This window comes from Saccostrea cucullata, unplaced genomic scaffold, assembly GCF_032062105.1.
Source record: "Saccostrea cucullata isolate Sc308-1 unplaced genomic scaffold, CSIRO_AGI_Scuc_v1 ctg117, whole genome shotgun sequence".
Classification (NCBI taxonomy): Eukaryota; Metazoa; Mollusca; class Bivalvia; order Ostreida; family Ostreidae; genus Saccostrea; species Saccostrea cuccullata.
Genome location: NW_026932623.1, coordinates 417,501 through 441,335, shown reverse-complemented (window position 1 = coordinate 441,335; position 23,835 = coordinate 417,501). Strand labels below are relative to the sequence as shown.

The window sequence follows — 23,835 nt, the reverse complement described above, 5'->3', positions numbered from 1 at the left end:
ATCACAGGAAATAGAATTCGAAGCGGAAAAGTAGAAAACGAAGTTAAAATTGCACGACTTTTCTTATTCCGGATTTTAGCATTATTGAAATGTGTCTATCAAATGAAATAACATTATATATCATTCCAGAGGGGTTAAAAGTAAGAACAATATGAAAATTTTCACTGAACAATAAAAAGACCTTTACATGACGTTGAGGACAAGATCTCTCGAACACTATCAAAATCGACAAAGTTGAGATCTCAAAAACAGGCATCTATTTCTGTTATATTTTTCTTTAACCTACAGAGTTATACTATGTTACCTTGTTTTTTGAAGGAAGCTACATTTAAATTTTACTCAATACTAAATACACATGGCATTCACAAAAAAATCAAGATACATGTACATCTTTAGTAATACAGTCAGGGTGGGGTGGGGTTGGATGGGTTTCGTGGACTAGTATAATTATATGAATAAAATTTATGGCAATACGGTTTGTGAAAATGGCAGCCTGATTAAAAATTGACAAACTCAAAGGGGGGGCAGAATGCTAATATGATAGAATGCGTTTTCTATTTCCTCACCCATTTTATTGCTGTTAACTGGGATCTAGTCCCAAGTGATAGCAAAATGCTATTACCCCATTGGAGGGTGAGGAATATCGCATAGGCAAAATAATGTTAAAAGCGAGACAACTCAAAAAAGATACATGTAAGTACCTTAAAGTCGGTGTCCCCAACACTCATGCATGCATAGAATCACACCACGGCCACTTCAAGTCCGTAGCTACATTTATAAGATGGGGGACCTCCAAAAACAATTGGCAAGCAAAAAATAAATAAATAGATAAATAGAGTCTACATAAATAAATAAATAAAAATATTTTTTTTAAAAAGCTATGCACAATACTCTAAAATCCTTCTTTTGGGAGGGGTAGAGGGGGGCTTCTTGTAACTTTTCTGTTCGATCGGTACATTATGATTACTTTCAAATGCTTGAATCTGCATACCGGTATTTTCCGGCAACAAAAAATGTAGAGGGAGCTTCCAAATCAAAATATTAATTAAAACTACAACAAAAGATTATTCTCAGAAAAAGTGAGCCCCCCTCCATCTGCATACTACAAGAACATTTTAAACCTTTCTCTTCATTGATTAAAAATATTTTAGGCATATTTCTTAAAGTTAGTTACTTCTGAAGATGGTCCAAAAATGGTATAGCTAAAGTTCGCCGGAATCTTCCTTGCATGTTACTTGTGGGTGGTCGGAGCCCTTAGCCGGGGTTGTGAAGGTACACGGAGGAAAACAAATACGCGAAAATATACAGATCTAGCGAGCAGAAAGGACAGAGAATTTTTTTTTTTAAGTTATTAGGCGTATAAATATCTAAATTACAGAAAACTCTCTCTCTCTCTCTCTCTCTGAGGGGGGAGGGTCCCAACCACCGGAACCCCCACTGGATCTGCCAATGAGATACATAATAAGAGATTCATACATGTATAATAACTTAATAAATGAATATTTAAAAAGAATTATTCTACGATGATCATATCTCAGATCGATAATAGGCCACAAGGAGAAGATGAGCGAACAAGGAGGGTAAAATATCTAATATGCAAAAAAATAAATAAATTAATAAATTAATGTATTAATTAAATCGTATCAAATTTCTTTAAATGATATCATGTACGTTCACTTACATAAAGGTTCACTTTATGCCAAATCTCCACTAATTACAACAATTTCACGTCATTATTAGTCTATGGAATAGCATTCATGCCAGCGACGTAGGCACGTAGCATCGTTTTTAAAAGTGTGGAAAGGGGGGAGGGTAGCCCAAGGAAAAAAAATCAAACTTACCTGAATAAAAAGGAAATATGTTTCCAAGCTCGAAAATTCTATTTCGCGTATGTGCAGGGGGGGGGGGGGGGTGTTGTAGTTTCCAACTTCTTTCAGTACCATTTTTTTTTATTCAAACGCTACATTACCAAGTGGGGGGATACTTTTAATGAACATTTTCTATAGAAAAAAGTTATGTTGAAACAAAGGGGAGGACACCCCATCCCCACACATGCCTGCATACCCCCCCCCCCCAAAAAAAAGAGAAGAACGCTTAAACCCTTTTTGTTCTGACACATGAATGCGTGTGACTTAGATTCCCCACTTTTGAAAGATAATACTCAAGACCGAAGACTGTATATTACATATCTACGGAAGCCTGTTGGTGCCACATGCGAAAAATATTTTATCTGGCGGCCGCCAGATATTAAGTGGCGGCCGCCACTTATTATTTGGCGGCCGCTACTTATATATCTGGCGGCCGCCACATAAATTATTTTGCAAAAGGTGAGTGTTATTGTATAGACCTTTATTGGGTTAAGAAGATGGATGTTGACACAGCCGCTGCTTATTGATAAAAAAGTTAATGATGAAAAACGAATTCTTTAATATTGGAACACCATTCTTAGAAATCCAGAATGCAAAACTTTATTTAATTCTCAACCAATCATAGAGCTTACAGCAAACACATGCATATAGGTGACGAGATTATGCGGTCTCACCTAAAACTAACACCATCATGATTTATGTGCGTGACCCCTGATGAGGCCTCTTAATAGCAGAAACACTCTACAACTACTTGCATAATTCAAATCAAATATTAATCTGCTCTATGCAAAAACATATCCACTAGAAGTGTGGTTTGGAGTGTCGGGTCCTAATAAATCTCTTACAAGTTTGGTTGATTGAGTCGCTAATTTTCACACTGTATCCACCTCTGAAATCACACGTTAAAACATGCACGCGCATTAGGAAGCCAAATGTTATCTGGCGGACGCCAGATAAATTATGTGGCGGCCGCCAAATATTATGTAGCGGCCGCCAGATAAATTATGTGGCGGCCGCCAAATACTTTGTAGCGGCCGCCAGATAAATATGTGGCGGCCGCCAGATGTTATATAGCGGCCGCCAGATATTATGTAGCGGCAGCCAGATAAATACATGGCGGCTGCCATACAAATTTTTTGGCGGCCGCCAGATAAAATATTTTTCGTACGTGGCACCAACAGGCTTCATATCCCACAGAGATGAAGCAAAAAAAAATAAAAATGGGTGGAACCCTTCCATTAAAGTATACTTTTTCATGTCACAGTATTCATAATACGTGTACTTGAAGTCAAGGGTATGCCATGCATTAGTTAGATTACTCTGTACACAGGCCGCGAACGCGAGGGAGGGGGCATCTTCCTCCTAATTTTTCGGATTATGGTATTTTATATGGTTTTCCTTTTTATATATGCCAGCACATATACAAACACACACTGTTTGCTGTTGCAAGGTCGAACATTGGCAAGTTCCAGAATTTGCAAGGACATTTTGGTATAATCATCCCTCTCACATTTTGGTCTGTTTATGTGTTTTTTAAGCACCCCCCCCCCCAACTCCCCGTGGGTTAGGTTCTCATCACTGGACACAGACTGACAACACAAGTGAGATGGTTGTTCTAACTCACATTTCAGCTACGAATTTTCGGGATTATATTTAGTTTTAATTTTTTTTCTTTCTTACGTGTACAGCAGCTTTTCAGTTTTTCTTAACTATTACCGATTAGTGTGATAAAGTTTACGTTGAGAAAGTACAGCCAGGAATGTGTGTCAGTCAAACGCGGAAAATTTGCAGTTTTATTTCAGATAAAATACTAGTAAGTCTTTGGGGACATTTATATTACCCCCCCCCCCTCCCCGAAGAAAAGATGCATTTTTTAAATCAAGGAATGATCAGATTTGCCCAAAATTTTCCACAGAACAGTGTTGTCTAGCCTAATTTATACCTTTCAATGTTTAGAACTTCACTATAAATTCCAGGCGCGGATCCAGGAATTTTTTCCAGGGGGGGGGGGAAGAGTCCATCCTAGTGTGAAAATAAATCCAACCCAGAAATTTGTTGACAAGCAAATAAAAAAAAGGTTACCTCGTGAAAAACGTGAAAATCCTATACATTTCGTAAGGGGGGGGGGGGGTAGTCGTTGACTTGCAAATCTTCTTCATACCTATGACTTTTCATACTTAACCATATCCAACTTTTTTAGGGGGATCTGCGTTTTCTTGGGGGGGGGGGGGTCCAAGGTCACTTTTTACTTGGTTAAGTATACATAGTAACTCTGCAAATTCCAGGGGGTCCGGACCCCCGATCCCCCTCTACATCCGTGCAGATCGTATAGGTTCCCAAACTTGTTAGGTATTTAAACCAAATTTTGTTTGTTTAACTAGAATCTCTGTGGAGAATAAAAAGGAAGTCCGAACAAAGGACAAGTTTTATAGATACGTGATTATTGAATTTTCCCGCCATTGATATCCATATTGATCGTTTCGGAATTCCTCCAGTGTTTACATCGGTGTCATTCGGAATTACTAGAATAGAAACAACATGGCGATTAGAAAACGTCCGTCTAAAATGAAACTATGAAGGAACTACCACACTCCCACGGACAGAGATGACCTCTAGAGATGTTCTGGTTGTTTCTGTCCACGCATTGCCCAAGAGATGAAGAAGGCGACAGAAAAACCCGGAGAATCAAAACCGGATGTTGACAAAGCAAAACGTGTTTACAGGTCCTCGTTTTTTCCATTCAGCATTTTGTAGCACACATTTCCTTGCCTGTTAGATCTGTTTAAAATTTTTAAATTTACTTTCATTGATGACAAAGTATTGACAGTTTAATTGTAATTATGTAAATCGTATATTTTAAACATGCTACACTTGACCTTGGTGATGGTTTATTTACAACTGCAAGAGGAAAGTCTAAGAGAATATTATCATGGCTGAAGTAGGAATCAAACCTAGAACCTTGCATTACTAGTTAGGTGCCCAAAGCTCTAAGCTATCTTCAGGCCATTATCCATAGTCTGTATAGCCAAAACTACTACACCACTGCATCCCCCTCCTTAAATTATCTTGACTCCAGAAGTCACATCCCTTTAGATTTCTTTGGCCCCATAAAGAAATTACACTCTCAAGTCTCTGGGTGTCATGATTGGCATCAAAGTTACAGAAAAGGAAAAAAAAATATGACAAGAACCAGGGATGTCCATAAGAACTGAAATAGAAGGGGGCATTTAGAAAGTAGAGGGGGTTTCTCCCCTGATGAGGATTTCAGGAGGAACACCAAATAGCCAGCTGATTGCATTATTAAAGGCATGGAACTTCCCTGGCCCCTGGGTTTTAGGGACAACCCTAAAGACCTGGTATGACACCTGGGACCCATGCTCTGACCACAGAACTATCTCTTGGCAGAAATCCATGTTCTATATAGTCCAGTTCACTTCAGCGAGAACTGTATTTCATATGCAAATTAATGCTTTCACTCTTTATTAAAAAACTTCAATCTGACTAGAAAAGGATTGATGGTATTTATTGCAACTGTCAAGTTAAATTCATAGTACCTTATATACTTGCCTAAAAGTAGGATTTTTCTGGAATTAATCTCTGTTCTAAAACACTTTGTGTGACTTAAAGGTCAGTTATAAAAAGTTTGGTATATTATTGGGTCATTCGATCCCTACAATACATTGTATAAGCTCAAAAAATATAATCGACTTATAGGCAGACCAACTTTTAGGCGAGTATGTACAGTAATGAATGAAATTTTGTGAAAATCCCAGATTTTTAATATCTAAATTTTTGTAATTTAACAGGGTAGCTTTAGATGCTATTAAGAAGCTTGATGAGATTTTGAAGCAGAAGAAGGCCTATAGGGACGTCTTTCTACAGGATGCTGTGGGGCTCAGAAACAAGTAATCTACCAAGTGTTTTATGTATCGGGGGCCCGTTTTACAAAAGAACATACACTTAAGACCAAAATTTAATTCTTCTTATAACTCTCTATTTTACATAAATTTGAAAATGTTTTATTCTTTTGAAAAGAATTCAGAATGATATTTTTATGGTAACAATTTCAAAAAGAATAATTAATTTTGCAAAATTTTATAATCAAAATAAGTTTTGGTCGTAGTAAGTCATAAGTTCTTTTGTAAAATGGGCCCCTGAATTTCAGGAGGAATTACAATAAAGCTTAAATATATGCAAGAAATGAATATGAGTCTGAAATGTATCTGGTATTTAAATATTAGATTCTGGGATAAATGTACTGAGGGTTTATATTAATAACTACTTTTTTTGTACACTGTATTACTTTTTTGTGAAAGAAATTCATTGATATCTTTCTGTGAAAAAAATTACTGAGAAAGGGTAGGTTAAAAATGTTGAAAATATACTTAATTAACCCAGTAAAAATGATGACTTATTCAGGTTGAAGGAATACTGTGAGAGGTTGATGTTCTATAACCCAGTGGATTATGGGAGGAAAGCAGAGGAAGTTTTATGGAGGAAGGTCTTTTATGACCCTATTCAGCTGGTCAAGAAAAACAGAAGGGTAAATTCATAATCCACAAACTGATCCATGCATCTAATATCTTTTTTTCTGCATCTGAGTGCAAAGTCAAGCAATATCCCATTCACAATCAATAAACTTATGTTAGTCTCACTACAAGGAAAGTGTATTGACACTATGTATTTTTCAATTTTTCTGATACCAGATTAGATAGATCTTATTCAATATAATCTATGAGAATACTTTCTCTTTAACATATTGAGAATATTATATGTGTTATGACATAATATAATTATACCTGTAGCACCTGCGATCTGGGAGTTCTCTGGAGGCCGCCTTTCGGACCCACCTATCGGCAGCCACTGGATATTACCACCACCTCATCTTCAGACTTCAGTCCGAGTTTGGCCTTAAGCTAAATAGAACTTTAGATTTCTTCCTTATACCAGAGTCGAAATCTGGTTTGTATGGTATTTACACTTGAAAGCTTTTAAATCTTGATGTTTGATGAGTTCCAAGGCCTTCATGCATTCATCTGAATTGTTTTCATAATTCATGTTTAAGGCTCATTCCTAGAATATTGAGTCCACCTAATATTTCTTTCCATAAAGTATGCACTACATTGAAAGATAATATAAAACACAAAAGATATAATTTGGACACAATATGGAAACGATGTCATGAACACGGGTCCCAATGATGATTCCACAGTATTTAGAATTGTTAAGTTCCAGATAAAATCTATGGTTTGAATCTGTGAATAGTCTTTGAGTGTTGCATACTTAGACTTTTAGCTACATTTGAATTGACTCTAACTGGCATACAATATATTGATGTAGGACAAAAGAAATCGATGAGTCAGACTGTGAGAAGGAGGGATGCCACACCCGCTGTTCAGGACTGGGCAACCAAAGCGTGTCATCGGTGTCTGGTCTGTCTTGGGGATATTGGTAAGGTCTACAAAGGGGAATCTATGAGATATTGGACACTATTAATTTACACTGAGATAAATATTTTTGAGATTACTTCAGAGAAATTTAGAATAAAAAAATTGTGTTTTGAAGAAGTCAGTATCATATAGAAGAAGAATTTTACATATTTCAAATAAATAGCATATCACTCATATCAAATTATATTTGGTACTTGTCACATTATATTTTCTTTGGATAAAAAGTATTATAAAATATTTGAGTTTTAACATTCATCTTTTGATTTATACTGTAGCTCGCTATCAGCAGGAATTTGACAAAGGTGTCAGTAGGGCAGCAGCTGAACGATTCTATCATCAGGCTATAGCCCTTTTCCCAGACAATGGTAATGCATCAAAATTTATCATTATTGATGTTTGTATACTTGTAATTGAAACAACTATCAGAATTCAATGTACAGTGATTACCACATTTTTTAACAGGGATGCCACATAACCAGTTGGGCACATTGAAAGGTTCCCGTTATTTCCAATGTGAGGCTGCATATCATTACATACGATGGTAGGTATAAGAGACTGTGAGTATAAGTACCATGGTCATCTTTGTCAACCACTAAACTTTTCTTTTGCTTTACATAAATTTTGGATAACTATCTTCAAATTTGAAATGTGCCTTGCATTGAATAGAATGTTTTGCACAAAAAAAATTCAATAGTCAATTTAAAATGAACTATGATAAATATTGGTTGCCATTCCTTTTAAACTAAAAAGGGGGTACATAAAAGAACTAGTATGTGGCTTTATATTCAGGGGCTTGTAAAATTTCAAATCTGACCTGTGTTTGGTAAGCATAACATATGTCATGATAAAGCAGGTGAACTGTATGTTTTACTAGTATGGTTTGCGAGAAGGCATTTGATGGAGCAGAGGGGAATCTGGATAGGTTGTTTGAGAAGAACAGAAAGAGATTCAGAGAACTACAGCAAAACAGCAACCAGAGTCTTCCACCTGAGCTTCAAAGGTAAATTACCTACAAAAGTAACAGCTACATACAAAAAAAACCCAGCTAAAAACAAAGGTAAAGCTGGTAAACAGCTACACACATAAGTAAACAGCTACACACAAAAGTAAACAGCTACACACAAAAGTAACAGCTACATACAAAAAAAACCCAGCTAAAAACAAAGGTAAAGCTGGTAAACAGCTACACACTTAAGTAAACAGCTACACACAAAAGTAAACAGCTACATACCAAGTTAAACAGCTACACAAAAAGATGTCTCTGTACATGTAATGAATTATCTTTCTTTTTTCAGGCAATATGATGTGAAATTTTTCCTCATCCACTTCATTCATCTATTGGATGTTTTCTTTGATACAAATAAAAGGTAATACACATAAATTTATGAAAGAAATTACTATGGAAAACTTTGTTTGGTTTTTCAGTACTGGTACAGCTGATATACCCATTGTTGGTATGTTTAGGTCTGTTGCTGTACAGTTCAACAGCTGATATTTTCATTGTTGTATGTCTTAGTATTGTTGCCGTGAAGTTTTATCACTGTTATGCTCATTGTTGATGTGTTTCTGTATTGATGCTGTACTATTAGTTATCCAGGTTCAATCAAGGGTGTACAGGGATTTACCATGGGGTTTTATTACATACACCCTGAGGCTGAAGGGTGTATGGAATACAACCGGGGGTAAATCCCTGTACACCCTTGGTTGGACATGGATGACAATTTATTTCCTATGTACTGTATTTTACCGGTAATCATTGGATAAGATTAACTATGAGGGGTTATCAAAAAGTTCATGGACTGAGGCTATAAAATTAGTACTGTGTTGTCTGAGCTTACAAAATTTATAAGGAACATAAACAACAAAAAATAAAGAAATGTTAAAAATTTTAGCTTGATACATTCATTATTTCCCAAATTATCATAAAATAAAATGGACATTATATGGTCACCCATCGCCGTTTAGTTTCATGACGTCTGACAACGTCATAATTTTTCAATATCTGCTTCCTCTACCTGGTACACTTATTTTGATGAGATTCTCAGCTGAGTAAGTAATTCAATCCGTCTTGTTTATATGACAATGCCATGAACAGACATTACCTGTGCATTCCTTTTCTCTCTGAATTTTTTTTGGCATTTAAGAACAAGTAATCCGGATGCATATTATTTCTCCGTAGCCAGTACGTGTATACTAGTTTTTCCAGGGGCAAAACTTTAAAGAATGTTGGAAAAGGAAACCCCTCCCTCTTTTGACGTCATTTTTGAGGCAATATTTGTTTGTATACTCCATGTAAAATTTACAATAAAATTTCATAGAACTTCCAGTATTAGGTAAAAATTTAATATTTTATGGAACAATTGGTGTCCTAACACATACCTGAATTAACAGGATTTTTGGATGTCGAATGTTCATATCAAAATAGTTTTCTTAGTTACAGTTAGGTAGAAAAAAACTTCGTTTTCGAGGTTGCGCCGCATGGACATACCATTGCTTACAAAAACATTACTAATTCATTAAAAAATAAAATTTATGATTTGTGATTTATTCTATAGATAGAAAAGATTATGATAAATAGGTATTTTAAAATTCATTTATGTACCTAAAGCGGTTTTAATTTTATGGCGTTAGTCCACAAACTTTCTGATAGCCCCACGTATATACTACAATGCATTGTGATGTCATGTTATTTGGTTTTTCTCATAGAAAAACTATGCATTGTGTGTCACATTATTTACCCCTGGCTCAAGTCGGATGCAAGGAAATTTGCACCTGACTTTGTAACAAATCAAAGCTCGTGTTACAAGCTACATAGAAAATAAAGTTTTATACAGCTGATATGCTTCCTGTTGATGTATTTCAGTGATGTCAATGCTGTACAGTTTTATATAGCTGATATGCTTCCTGTTGATATATTTCAGTATTGATGTAAGTCATATCCAGTTTATTTTGGTGTGTTTCAGCATTGATGCAGCAGAACTCCAGGAATCTTGCCAGTCAGCCCTACAGAGCTTTAACCTGTGTATGTTTTATGAGCCCGTGGTGTATGCTGAGGAGGAATACAGAGATGAGAATCTACAGTATCTGGATGATGATCTGGTGTTTAAACTTGTTGTGATTTGTATGTCTACCATCCAGCTACTGCAGATAAGAGGTATTTTGTTATTTATTTTCTTTAATTAGTCAAATTTTTGTTTTAGGCCATCCTTAAAAAAATGTTTGTTTGGAATTGCCGCCTGGGGGTTTTCACACCCAGGAGGGAGGGAGGGAAGTTATTTTATTTTTAGTTTTTTACAAATTAAAGCTTATTAATAGAAATTAAAAATCGCAATGAACAGTGGTGATTTTCGTTAATTTCCCTCTTTCTTTTATTTGGTTAATATCATTTTTGTCTAAAATATACGCACAATGGTACTCAAGTATCAATCTTTCTTCGATGTTCGATTTGCTTATCTATTAAAAGTCAAATTTCAGCGTCAAACTTTTTTCTTTATTTTAAAAATCTTTTTAAAACAATTTCTTTACAAATCTTTTTAAAACAATTTTATTAGTGTATTTCATAGCTTTCTCTTTGAAATTTAGCCCTTCACAAAATTTCTTAAGAATAGTTAGGATGTTTTGTGGAAAAATGGGAGGGTGTGCTTGGTATGTTCTAGAGTGTTTGCCATGAATCAGTTTTAACATTAGGTTTCAAAGACTTGTCATACTGACAGACAACATTTTTCCTTTTGTATTTGGGAATAAACATTTCTGACCCATGTGTGTTTTTGTAACTGTGTCGAACTGAACATTTTCATTTTTAATTTCAACATGACGGACTTATCCTATCAAGTTCAAAGGGCAATCTATTACAATAGCTCTTTCCAGGTATCGGTGTATCATTCCATTTAATTTTTTATTCACCTTTTATTTTTATGAAGATGCATAAATGTTCTGGTCTTCAACGCTTGAATGTTTTCAAATCCACTGAGCCAACTTGGTCTGACATTTTGGCAGCTTTCATTTTGTCAAATCGCCAACTATATTCCCTATATCATAAATACTATGAAGAAAGCGTTTTAATGACCGGTGTTGTTAAATGTATGTGAGCTCAAACCCGACTTTAAAAAGCTATTTCGAAGAACGAACTAACTTGTAAAAAGCCATGTCGAACATAAGACGGTAAAAAAAATATTTCCAATATTTTGCCAATAAAATTTTTTGAGCGGGGGGTATTTCAATGAGGCGGGCGGCAATTCCAAACAAACTATAATTTTATTTTGGCCTTACATAATGTTTTGAAATCTGTAATCAAAGTATTTTGGTGAGAGATCTTATTTGTTTTCCTCTTTCAGCTTATCCTCTCTACATACTGTAAATCACTATTTATTCGCGAGAACTTTATTTTCGCGTAATTACGCGAGGCAGTGAGCTCGTGAAAATTTCATTCTCGCGTATAATAGTATTCCTTAAGATTATGTAGAGAAATATTAGCAATTCGTGAAAATTATGTCTCGCTTATAAAGAATCAATGACTTTCTCACGAAAATAAGGTGTCACAAAAAATAAATGATCTACAGTACTTGTGATTAAGTAAAAAGAATTTTCATGGCGTCGAGCAAAGCTCAAGGTCAGATTTACGCGACCGAATGTGTCAGTGGATGCATATGCGTCCGCAATAGAAAATAGCAACAGCTGTAGACCAATTTCTTTGAAAACGCTCACAATGAATAATAGCTTGAATATAGAATTACGTCAAATTGTATCTTCAATTAATTCTACTACAAAACAACGATATTGTGTTTAATTTTTACGCAAGAAAAACGTTATGGTTGTTGCGGATGAATTTCTACAGAGAGGGTGCGTCGAATGACATGAATGACATTTTTGGGATCAATTAGGCTATCTAAATTTAATTCTCTGGTTCTTAGGCCAATTTTCTCCAAAACAGATGCGGGAGGGAGGCATATCATTTATCATTTTATTGGCAAAGTAGATGAGGGAGGTATTTTTTTAATTTTAATTTTCGAATTTTCTTTAAAATAAAGATAATTTTTTTAATCACAGATATACCTTCCATGTCTGATCAAAAGGTTTGCTTTATCCATTGCTTATCAGCGTGTGAACATCGTAGACAATGTCTTTGAATGTATTTTCAAATGAAGTAGCCAAAATCTCTTTGAAAATGGCTACTGGAAGTGATATTTGAATACTAAACTACGAAAAAATGAGGATGGAACTTTTTTTCCGGATTGGTCTCTGCAATACCAACTTTTTATTTTATCAAAAATACAATAAAATTAGCAATGCGGCTACCTCACAATGGATGCGCGCGGGCCTGAGAACCAGAATTTCAATTTTAGGTAGCCTTACTGTAATCCAAACAAACTTCAAGATGGTAAAATAATTACATAATAGACACAAATACTTCAAGACTATAAAGATTGAATTTCTTAATCTTAGCTTTACTTTTACAATCTTCAGTCCAATTTTATCCGAACAACCGATGATATTGACCATTATTATATACTGTTATTCATCCATTTCCTCTATTTGTTTACCGCGCCCTATCGTAACTCGATCGTACTTGTAACATTAGAGTCATGGTTTAAATGCAATCACTATACTGTAGAACAATGCTCTGACAATGGCAATAAGAAAGAATAATATATAAATTTATGTAACCCTTCACATGTCTTCGATTGACTGAAAAGAAATTATAAAATAGTTTGATATTGAGCGTGAACATTTCTGACGATGTCTGGTCAATTCAAACCCTGCTTCATTCGGACCAGGACATAAGGCCCTCAACTGTATTTGTGTTAAAACTACTTTTTATTTTATTATTATGTTACTAGAGTCACTATCTTGACCTATCTTCAGATCTTTTGAAATTGTTTTTCTTGTTCGACGCTATTGAACCCTTTCAGGCTTTTGATTTTATTAACTGTAAGCTTCTCAAAACTTTAACAAAAAAACAGAATATTTTTAATGTATGATAAAAATTTTAAATGGAAATAAAATTTTATAAATTTTGACAGGATCCAAACAAGTGACAGCAGCCACGGCCTTCCTGTTAGCTTTGTTCTCCCACATTCTTAACCATATCGTGATACGTCTCCACAATGCTCTGTACGAGAAGGAAAACCCCAACAAACTGCTTCATCACGAGGCCACAGGTAAAATCTGTAGGAAGACACTTAAAGCTGAACACTACTCGTAAAAGGCATAATCCGCCATATTTCATTTCCTGTTCATTGAAGCTATCCCCTAAAACCCCTATATAAGGAGCAGATCTCTTAACCATTGAATGTATTTCGGTTTAGAGGTCAGAGGAGTGTAGACGTACATCTCAAACTGCCGTGCTACTCGGTCGCGATGAAATTATCAAATTTTATGCTTTTTTTCCAAAACAGGAGAAAAGTATCATAAAAATATAAGTCAATACATTATTTACAAACAGAAAATGCATATAAAAACAAGGAATAAACGCAAAAAATCTAAGACCACAAAAGGAATACTGGTACTACATGTCGGCCATGAGTTTCAAGTGTGTAATCGGGTGTAGCGAAATCGAAGGGTTTATATACCCGTCTGATGGTGCCTATTTATGAGAAGTGTTCAGCTTTAATTGGATTGATTTTAAGTTTTCTTAAGACTTGGTATTTGATATGTTTCTGTGTAAAGCATTTATTTGAATCTGTACTTAAAATATGATGTCATATAGGGTGATTTGCTTTAATTTGATAAAAGATGATGTTGTTTCATTTAAATAGGTGAGGGTGACTTGTCAGATATTGAGAATGAGAAGACTACCAATGGACCAAATGTTGACCCCTCTCAACATCACACCATACACCGCCAGGTGAAAGAGGGTGATCAAGACAGCAAAGGCAGGGAGGAAAACAAGGGAGGTAACATCAAGGTCAGTCAGATACCTGGAGCACTACTGACAGTATTTGTTACTATTAATTATGTGTGAAATTGTGTCCATTTCTTTTCTGTCAGACTCTTACAAAAACTTTTACTTTTGTGATAACTTGAATGAGAAAAATGTTGTCATTTTTCACATGTACATTACCTGTTACAAGCCCTATCAGAATATTTTAAGATTTTTGACTTAGTGACCTTGAAGAAGTTTCAAAAGTTGTAATTTAAAACTGTCACAAGGACTCTCTGAATCTACTGTGATTTTTTATCTTGAAGTTTGATCAACTTTTCAAAAATATTTAGTTTGCCTATTGCAGAGGAACATATCTTTAAACTATAAAGCATCTTTTGGCATGTTGGATGGCCAAATCAGAACAGACAAGATGGTTATAATATGCATTAATCATTGACCCCAACAACTAAAACCCTGAAAGTGGTAGACAGATTTTCTCTGAACTCACTGGTTTTGACATTTATATTGTACAATATGTATATTATTGTAGAAAAGCAGCAAATTAAAAAATGTGAAGAGGAGACGCCAGAGGCGAAGAGGAGGGGGAAGTGACAGTTCCGATATGTCTGACGTATCGGACCTCAGTGAAGGTAGGAAGTCAGCTTAAACATTTGATGACCTGGTATATGACCAGAAGTACAGGTTTATTGGTAAAGTCTCCATCCTCTGTCTACCTCTGTGTCTCTGAACAATAGGAACATTCATACCCTGAAAAAGAACAAAACTTTAGATTTCAAATAATTCAGAAAAAAACTTAAACATAAACATATTCAAAAATATGAAAACTAGGAAATAAGAAAAAATTACCATGAAAATTGAACACTAAATTTGCTATCTATATATTATACAATTTATTACCCCTTTTGAGGTCAACATGGTGAAATAAGGACCCGAGACCTGGCCCACTTGATGACCTGCCCTGACCTCGGCCGCTACGCGGCCTCGGTCAGGTCAGGTCACCTCGTGGGCCAGTTCTCGGGTCCTTATTTCACCATGTTGACCTCAAAAGGGGTAATCAATTGTTTTATTATACCGATATATATTGAAAAGTATGAATCTCTAACCGTCAGACTTGGGGTCAATTACTTTGAAATGTAATTAATTACTTTCAAATACATTGATAATTTTGTCAATTACTTGCAATTACAAATACATTGATTTTTTCAAATGTAATTAATTACTTTCAATTACTTTGACATATGTAATTAAATACATTTCAATTACTTCGAGTTTTATTTTTATAAAAAAAAATAAAGATTTTTTTAAATAAGATTTTTTTATAGCAATCGTGATTTTCATTAAAATTATATTTTGGGTATGATAGCGACATACATTTAGACCTTTGCCTTGTAATGAGTGTGACACACTGTATAAACAAATTAAACATTATGAGACAATTAATTGTTGAACAAACACAAGCCCATGCTACACCAGTATGGTGTATGGCAAGATCTTTTTTGTTACTTTCTCAAATCCATATTTTTGAAGGAAATAAATAATATCTATCACAATTCCATTCATTATTTTCTATCTTAAAATGAATAGAATACAGCTAAATCAAAAAGGGGATGTAGTGTGTCTAATTGCTGTAAAACAAATAAACTACCGTATAATCCCTATTTACCGCCCCTGCCCCTATAAGCGCCCCCTTAGGTCTTTTTTTAATTTTCAAAAACGTTGTTTGAAATCATCTACAATCATATCAAAAATCTAAATTTATGCATTTAATTCAATCCAATTTCTAAAGGAAAATTTCATTTAGCTTAATTTTGATGGATTATCTTCAATTAAAAGTTTTTCAAAGATTTTTTTAAGCTAAAATATGACATTAAATATTAAAAATAGAATGCTAAAATAATCGCCCCCCTTTTGCAATTTTCTAAGCGCCCGGGGCGGTAAATAGGGATTATACAGTATCTAAACAACCATTGTTATTAACAAGGGGGTATAGGGAGAACTAAGATTTAAAAAACATGGGAATAAGTAATATAAACCCACCAGTATAAAATATCAGTATAAGACACCTTTTTAAATATAAACTTTCATTTTGAAAAAAAGTAATTGAAATGTAATTGAAAAGTAATTGAAAATACATGACCTTTTTTGAAATGTATTTAAATACATTCAATTACTTGTAATAAAGGATTACAAATTACTTCCAATTACTTTGAAAAATATAATTAATTACACTAAATTACAATTACTTTATTCAATTACCCCATCCCTGCTAACCGTTATCAATTCTTTCTTTGATCGGGATTGGGATTCGCTACACTCGTATAGTGAAGTTGTTTACATAGACGTCTGCAAGTCGTGTAACGTTAACTGTAAGTTTTTGCATCATGATTTACTGATTAAAATTATATTTGGTTGATAGCGACATACATTGTTATAACTAACGATTACTTTTTCTCTACCCAGTCAAAATCTAACACAGAATTCAACTCTTTACAGAGCCGCTTCTACATTCCAGAACTGAATTGAAACTACATTTTGAAATGAGTAAACCGTTTAAGTTAACGATAAAATTTTGCCATATTCTGTATGGTAATGTAAAACAGACCATACACAATTTAAAAACATGTTGTTTTCTCGAATAATTATTATTTTATGCATTTAATTCACGCAAAAAGGAATTTTTGATTAAGAGATCATTATTTAGCGGTCATTAATTACAATGACTGGGTCATTATGTCCCACGTGCAATGATTACTAGGTCCTTATTGCTGTAAACAGTACCATTTGGAGTCATTATTGTGTTTTAAAGTTTTCTTACCAGCCAATCAAATTCGAGAATTATCAATAGAGGTACAGTAAAATTTGTCCAATCCGGACTCTGATTACTCCTTTCCGTGTATAAATTTTAGTCCCATGCACTTCTTTAACAAATTCATTAGAATAAATTCAGTGTAGTCTGGATACTGTCTATTCTGTATTCCGAACGGCCATACTGGTCCCAACTGCTCATAATTAACGGTAATCATTCCCTCTAATCCGGCCACACATAATTACCTGAGTTACTTCAAAGCAATTAACACCTTTCGTGGTGGATGTGATAATCCGTGTTTACACTAGCATTAGTGCCATGAGACGAAATCAGTGAAATGCGGCGGTGACACAGACCGCTTGAAAAAATATTATAGGATTAAATTACAATTTAAAAAAATTAACTTTGTTTTAACTCCTTTTACCACATTATAACATAAACATAAAAATATATATGTACGCGATTTACAAATCAAAATAATAATCGGGATCGAAAATCGAACGCATTTCAAAATGGCGCCATAACACTGTGGGGGAAGACGTAATTTTTTTTTACATAAAAATTAAAAGTTCAATCCAATAATTAGCACATCGTAAATAATTGTGCATTACTGTCTATACATTGAATGAACTCTCTGACAAGCGAAATCCGGTCCGCTTGATATATAGTAGGCCTATATCATGCGTGCCTGTAGATTTTGATTTCGGTAACATTTCACCCGACTTTCAAACTTCGTGAACAAACAAGAAAATACAGTAAGTCATGTGAGACTATTCAATAATTTCTAGATGATCAATATGTTGATTGATTTCATCATTTAATTATATTTTATATGTGTTTGAAGTACTTGTAAATAAACAACAGTTACTAAATTTTCAAAAGTAATATTTTCCTGCATTTTTCCTGCACTCCGGTGCAAATTTTATGGAACCGGCAGTAGCCGGTTTGGACAAATTATACTGTATAATAAATATTATTAAAGGATTAGAGCTAGGTAGAATTTTATAGAGACATTATGCTTTTGATATTTTTGGAATTCAAAATTCTTGTATTTTGATAACTTCTATATTTCTATACAGACTCTCTTATTGCAAAGTTTTTGCAGCATAATGAATTGCATCTTTTCTTTTAAGGTGGTGAAGATCTTTCTGACCAGTTTCTATCAGATGAGTCTGAGGAGGAGTTTGTCGGATTTTTCACCAACGACTCCGACTCGGAAATATCCGATGATCTCATGGAGAGTCAGGAACTAGAGCCAGGATTTGCCTCCAAATCACCGTCCAGTAGTGCTAAACCAACCCCCGACTCCAGCGCCACAAATGTAAACTCAAACAGCCTGGATCTGGTGAGCTCACAGAAAAACATTTGGTCGGCAGATTCTGACTCACTGGCTCATTTGTCCTCCGAGCTGCTGTCATCGTCAATGACTTTACTGGGACAGAACTACAGACTGGAGGCTCAGAACAGTCGTACTGAGAAGGATGAGGCAGAGCTGGCAAACTGTGAGGAGGTGGTACAAGGGAGAAAAGAGGTCCCGGTACCTCCAGGTAGGTGTCTAATTGGTGTTGTAGGTGTAAGATAGAGGAAGAAGGTTATGATGCCTCTAGGTATGAGGTCTAACTGGTGTTGTGAGGAGATGGAATAGGGGAGAAAGGGGATCCCAATACCTTCAGGTGGGTGTTGTACTGGTGTTGTAGGTGCAAGATAGGGCAATTAGGTCCTGAAACCTTCAGTTAGATATCTAGCTGTAACTGGTGTTGTGAGTAGGTGCAAGATAGAGATAGGAGGTTCTTTAACCTTTAGGTAGGTGTCTAACTAGGGTTGTAGGTGCAAGAGAAAGGTGCCCTCTGTACCGCTAGGTAGGTGCTGTACTGGTGTTGTAAGTTTACAGAATTGTTTCCACATAAAAATTGGTATGATCCATATCTTATAATTTATGTCAGTTATGATTTAGTGTAACATCAGAAAATCTGTTTTCCAGGTTTTGCTGCATCTTCTGAGGCCAAACATGTGGCAGAAATCACCAACAAACTGGCCAACTTTGTGATAGAGACGGACACAGAAGTCAGTGCTGGTCCCACAGATACAGGTATAGACACATGTACCGATAATGTGTTCTGGTACAGTGTACCACAGATACAGGTATAGACACATGCACCGATAATGTGTTCTGGTACAGTGTACCACAGATACAGGTATAGGCACATGCACCGATTTTTTGACCAATTCATTGTTTATGACACATGCATTGTTTGTGTTCTGAAAGGTTCACACACAGGTATATGCACCGTATAATGTATTTTTGTAACAGCAAACTTTACAAGGTTTAAAGAGAGGCATCTTTATTATATACCCATCATTTTCCTTGTTTTTGTTAATAATTTGTTAATTTTAATTAATGACCGCTTTTCCAGATCACCACACTGTGGTTTTCGAAGCCACCACTTCTTTATTAACTGAAACAAAATTATTAAAAACAGTTTTTCTTGCGCGTTAAAATTATTGTTATTTAATTCTTTATTATATGTTTAATACAATTGATCTTGCTATATTTAGCTATTATAAGCTATATAATAAATTTATCATTATAACAGGGATAGCGTCAACCAATTAGCCGCGCTTCACTGACCACATGCACCTGTCAGTGTGGCGGTATATCGAGATAATTGACACTTAAAAATGGACGTTTGTTTTGAAAACAAGGTGGCGAATGGCGGTATGCGAATTTGGCGTTATAAAGAATATATATTTATATAGCAGGAAAAACGTAAAATAGCTATGTAATGGAGTAATGAATTCACATAGAGGGGAAAATCTGTAAATTATGAAAATAAATTTAACTTTTTGAGGTCTGTTATAGTCACATTTTACTGTAGAGTTTTCCTCTGGTGTTGACAAATTAAAAATAGCATGAATTTTTCCAAAATACTTAATATATAACTTGAGTTATCTTTATTGTATTATATAATCTGTTGTTGTAGAAATGTCAGGTTGTGATGACTCTAATACGGAGGCAGAAGATCAGGGCAGTTTATCAGACTCCACAGACAAGTAAGTTACTGCTGATGTCTCAGGGAGACCTTTTCAGACCTTATAGCTGATACCTTTGTTCCGAGTCTAACTTTGTATGTCATTGCCACCACCAGCGAAGTTGAGGGGAATGCAGAGTAAGACTTGTCCCTCCTCTATGTTTGTTTTTGGTTTCCATGCTTTGCATTGGGAAAGATTTGGTTTGGATGTTCATATTTCATCATTTATGTTCTATGATGCCACTAGCAGTCCCCCTAGGATTTGTATTCATAGTAGAAATTGTCCAGTCTGGCTCAGAAATGGTGCAATATCCAGGTCAATTACCGTATGTCTATAAAGCCAAATTCAGTGGAATGAATGAAAAAATATAACATGTGACTCATATGCCTCTTACTTGAAAATATTAATTGTACATGTGATGTAATAGACTAATAGTTATAAAACTTGGATGTCAACCAGTAAACTTTTTAAACATTGGGATACAGTGAAACTCTGTTATAATGAATTACAAAGAAATCAAATTCTGCTTTCTTGTAACTGGCATTAAATCTGTATGAAGTACATTGTAAAAGACTCCTTGGGAATTCATGAAGGATTCCCTTTACATGAGGTGTTTCCTTATCAGTGAGTTCTTTATAACAGAGTTATACTGTTTTTTGTACCTAAAAGGACTGGTAGTCCCTCTTGTTCTTTTCCTGAGATGATTTTTGTGTTATTGATATACATGTATTTAATTCAGCTAAATCTTTGAATATTTTCAGGGCTGAGTTAGAACACAAACATCTGGAGAATTTGATTGACGTCCTCCAAACAGAGGGCCTCCTTCCTGTCGTCAAAGTGGTCTGTGATTGGATGAAGTGCAATAAAGATGTTATCCTCACCTGTGCTCAGGTATCACATGCAATATGTAGCAGGTGTTTGTTGTTTAAAAGACTCTCTCTGATGAGACATTTAGATTGAATAAGGTAATGAATTAGAGTCTAGGATAAAATGTTTTTGAAATAATATGATCTAATTATTTTCAGAGCTCTCAGTCTCTATGGCATAGACTGTCAGTGTTGTTAAACATTCTACCTAAAGAATCTGTCATTGCAGGACACGGTAAGTTCTGGCACCATTTTATCTCAGCTGTCATCTCAGTAATGATTTGTTTTTTCTTTAAAAATTCAAATAATTTGAATTCCAGATGTGGCTTCTCCGAGAAGACAAATTTGAAAAAAAATTACTAGTACAATTAATGATTTTCTGTCTATTGTAGACCAGTGCTGGGTTGACCAGCTGAAGACGGTGCTGAACACCACTGGTCAGCCACACTGGAGGCAGGTTTTCCCCCTGACAGAAGATATCTGTCTGTGGCAGTTCCCCCCACTTACTGAGGCCCATATGGGGGTAGAGTTCACAACAAAGAGGAGGGGCCAACTCACTGAAGTACAAGAGGTAGGAGTCAACATTTTTATTAAAGAAATATATGGGGACTATAAAAAAATTGTAGAAATTGAAGAGAAATTTTGAACATGGAATTTTTTTTTCCTTTGTATATCATTGAAGGCAGATATATCTCTAACAAAGAACTTTATTCGGTAATAACCAATATTTGCCCCCCAAATCAAACTTTGACAGAGAAATATTTAATTATGTTCTTAAACATGGGGATATATGTTGACTTCAAAGCACTGAATATTTTCATAAACATTGACATCATATATTTGAAATGACGTCACAAAAATGACGTAAATTTAATATTTCCATGATTTCTACAGAAAAAAGTATATATTACGTTGGTATTTTGAGTAAAAGTCACCGAGCTCAGGTCTGATCAGGCTCAATATTTTGATATAATGTATAGAATGATAATATCAATGAAATATGTAAATATTGTTCCTGAGCAAACTTGCGCTCTATAAATTTTAAAGCTAAATTTGTTGAAATTTTGTCCATCTTTCTAAAAAATTTAAAAAAAAAATCGGACTAGTTTGTGACGTCATAAAAACAAAAATTGTCAATAAACTACTTTGAAACTATAATATATGTTTTGTTAATTTATAATTATCATACAATTTATAGAATTCAGCACATTTTAAGAATTTTTCAAAATTTGACTTTCGTGGGGGCAAAGATATACAATATATCGCATATAGTTCTTTGCTTGGTGTTTTTAGTAAAAAGTGTGTAATGGTAAAAAAATCAAAAATTAATTTTTGGAAAATGAAGTGAAATATGGAACGCCATGGAAAAGTTCTCTGATAAAGAAAGACAACTCTACCAAATATACTTGGTTTGTTGACATAAAGGTCTGTAAGAGTTATTGCTCTTGTAGTGTTTCTTGAGGACGGGAAGCTTGAGGCACTTTGGGTACTACCTATCTTCTTTGGAGAATTTGACCTTCACTTATGATGAAGAACAGAGTTTATTTATTGGTCCATCTCATACAGGAAACACAGAGGAAAATGAAAAAGAGGCTATGGAGCGAGAGGTAGGCTTTCTGTGTATTCTGATGTTTTTGTGCATTCATTAATACAATCCCCTTGAAATGTTCATTTCAATTTTTGTGATTTGGATTGCCAAAGAACTTCCTCATGCTGGTCATTTGGGGAAATGATTGAAGCATTTAAAATTTATTGTAGATGCATTAAGCAATGTGTTCTCTCTTTCATTACAAAATTACTGGTTGAATTGCTTTGTGATCTTTTGAGATGACCCAAAGCAATTTTAAGTTCTAAGTTTAATTTGCTTACTCCCACATTGAATTTTTCTTTAGTTTTGCTGATCTGAATTTCTATTGGCTACATTATCAGCAATCACACGAATGCTGTAATTTCTATGTGTTTATTATGCTAATTTATTGATGATATCATCACCTAAAATTGCTTTTAAAGAAATGTTATTGATGATGATACATGTAGTTTACATTCCATCATGAAAAAGTATCCTCACGATTACTTATTTTTATAAAACAAATCGAACATTGATATAATATGTTAATATGTAGACAACTTATGATTAAATATTTGCATTTGACACAGCACGTATTTAATGTGTGACTCAGAAGCATCACATGCATTTCTGCTAATTCATTCTCGGTCAAGTGGAGAGCATGGGGCATACGATAGTGTTTGAGTTGCTGTGATATTTATACCTAACGGGGGTTTATTTCTGGGGGACGTTATCGGGTCCAGGTTTACTGAGAGGGCGAGAGCTCCGATTGTTTGTAACACGGTGTTGCTGTCACAGGAATGCTGTATTTGTTGGTTGACAGTGTCAATATTAGTCGTCAACAGGGCAGGAATCAAAGTACATTCACTTCAGCAGGGAGATAGCAAGATTGTCCCCAAGTGTTTCCTACACAGGTGTGGGGAATGACAAGGAAATCACGGCAGAGGGGGTCAAATTCTCAGATGTTTCCAAATTCAACTTCAAGGATATTTCAGATTTTTGGAGACATGCTAGGAACATTAAACCAAACAATTGATTATATATATATACATTCTGCATCCTCGTTATATGAGATCAGGATCAACTTAAAGTTTAGGTTGTGTTTGGTTTTTCTAGTTTGTTTGCTAAAATTTTGCCAAAAATGTTTTCATCTCTACAATGTAGGTTGACCACAAACCAAAGACTGCCCAGTGTTGACCGTATAATTGAGGAAAAATAGATTGGGAAAATGAGTTTATTGACCACAAGTGTACTAAAAATACATTTCCTGAACTTGGCAGACATTATCAATGTCAGTTGCAGAACAGGTATAAATGCATTACAGGTTTTAGCGAGAGACTTGTGGAAAACAAAAGGTAGGGGGCC

At 34.9% G+C, this 23,835-nt stretch overlaps 1 protein-coding gene across 2 annotated transcripts in view; it reads left to right on the top strand.

Annotated features, from left to right (window-relative positions):
• Positions 1 to 4,376: 4,376 nt before the first annotated feature.
• The window catches only part of LOC134235644 (nonsense-mediated mRNA decay factor SMG5-like), a 38,616-nt gene continuing 19,157 nt past the window's right edge, over positions 4,377 to 23,835 (top strand). Inside the window, exons 1-20 of one of the 2 annotated variants that reach the window (XM_062717782.1) lie at positions 4,377 to 4,591; positions 5,675 to 5,773; positions 6,288 to 6,411; positions 6,674 to 6,830; positions 7,209 to 7,319; positions 7,594 to 7,683; positions 7,781 to 7,859; positions 8,193 to 8,318; positions 8,614 to 8,685; positions 10,282 to 10,472; positions 13,339 to 13,476; positions 14,074 to 14,222; positions 14,731 to 14,830; positions 18,141 to 18,554; positions 18,989 to 19,096; positions 19,989 to 20,058; positions 20,799 to 20,928; positions 21,063 to 21,138; positions 21,296 to 21,474; positions 22,355 to 22,510. In XM_062717782.1, coding sequence (XP_062573766.1) covers positions 4,524 to 4,591; positions 5,675 to 5,773; positions 6,288 to 6,411; positions 6,674 to 6,830; positions 7,209 to 7,319; positions 7,594 to 7,683; positions 7,781 to 7,859; positions 8,193 to 8,318; positions 8,614 to 8,685; positions 10,282 to 10,472; positions 13,339 to 13,476; positions 14,074 to 14,222; positions 14,731 to 14,830; positions 18,141 to 18,554; positions 18,989 to 19,096; positions 19,989 to 20,058; positions 20,799 to 20,928; positions 21,063 to 21,138; positions 21,296 to 21,474; positions 22,355 to 22,510 — 2,637 coding nt within the window. In that variant the 5' untranslated portion in view covers positions 4,377 to 4,523. Of the gene's footprint in view, positions 4,592 to 5,674; positions 5,774 to 6,287; positions 6,412 to 6,673; positions 6,840 to 7,208; positions 7,320 to 7,593; positions 7,684 to 7,780; positions 7,860 to 8,192; positions 8,319 to 8,613; positions 8,686 to 10,281; positions 10,473 to 13,338; positions 13,477 to 14,073; positions 14,223 to 14,730; positions 14,831 to 18,140; positions 18,555 to 18,988; positions 19,097 to 19,988; positions 20,059 to 20,798; positions 20,929 to 21,062; positions 21,139 to 21,295; positions 21,475 to 22,354; positions 22,511 to 23,835 lie in introns of both variants that reach the window. The other variant, XM_062717781.1, reaches the window with a different exon arrangement.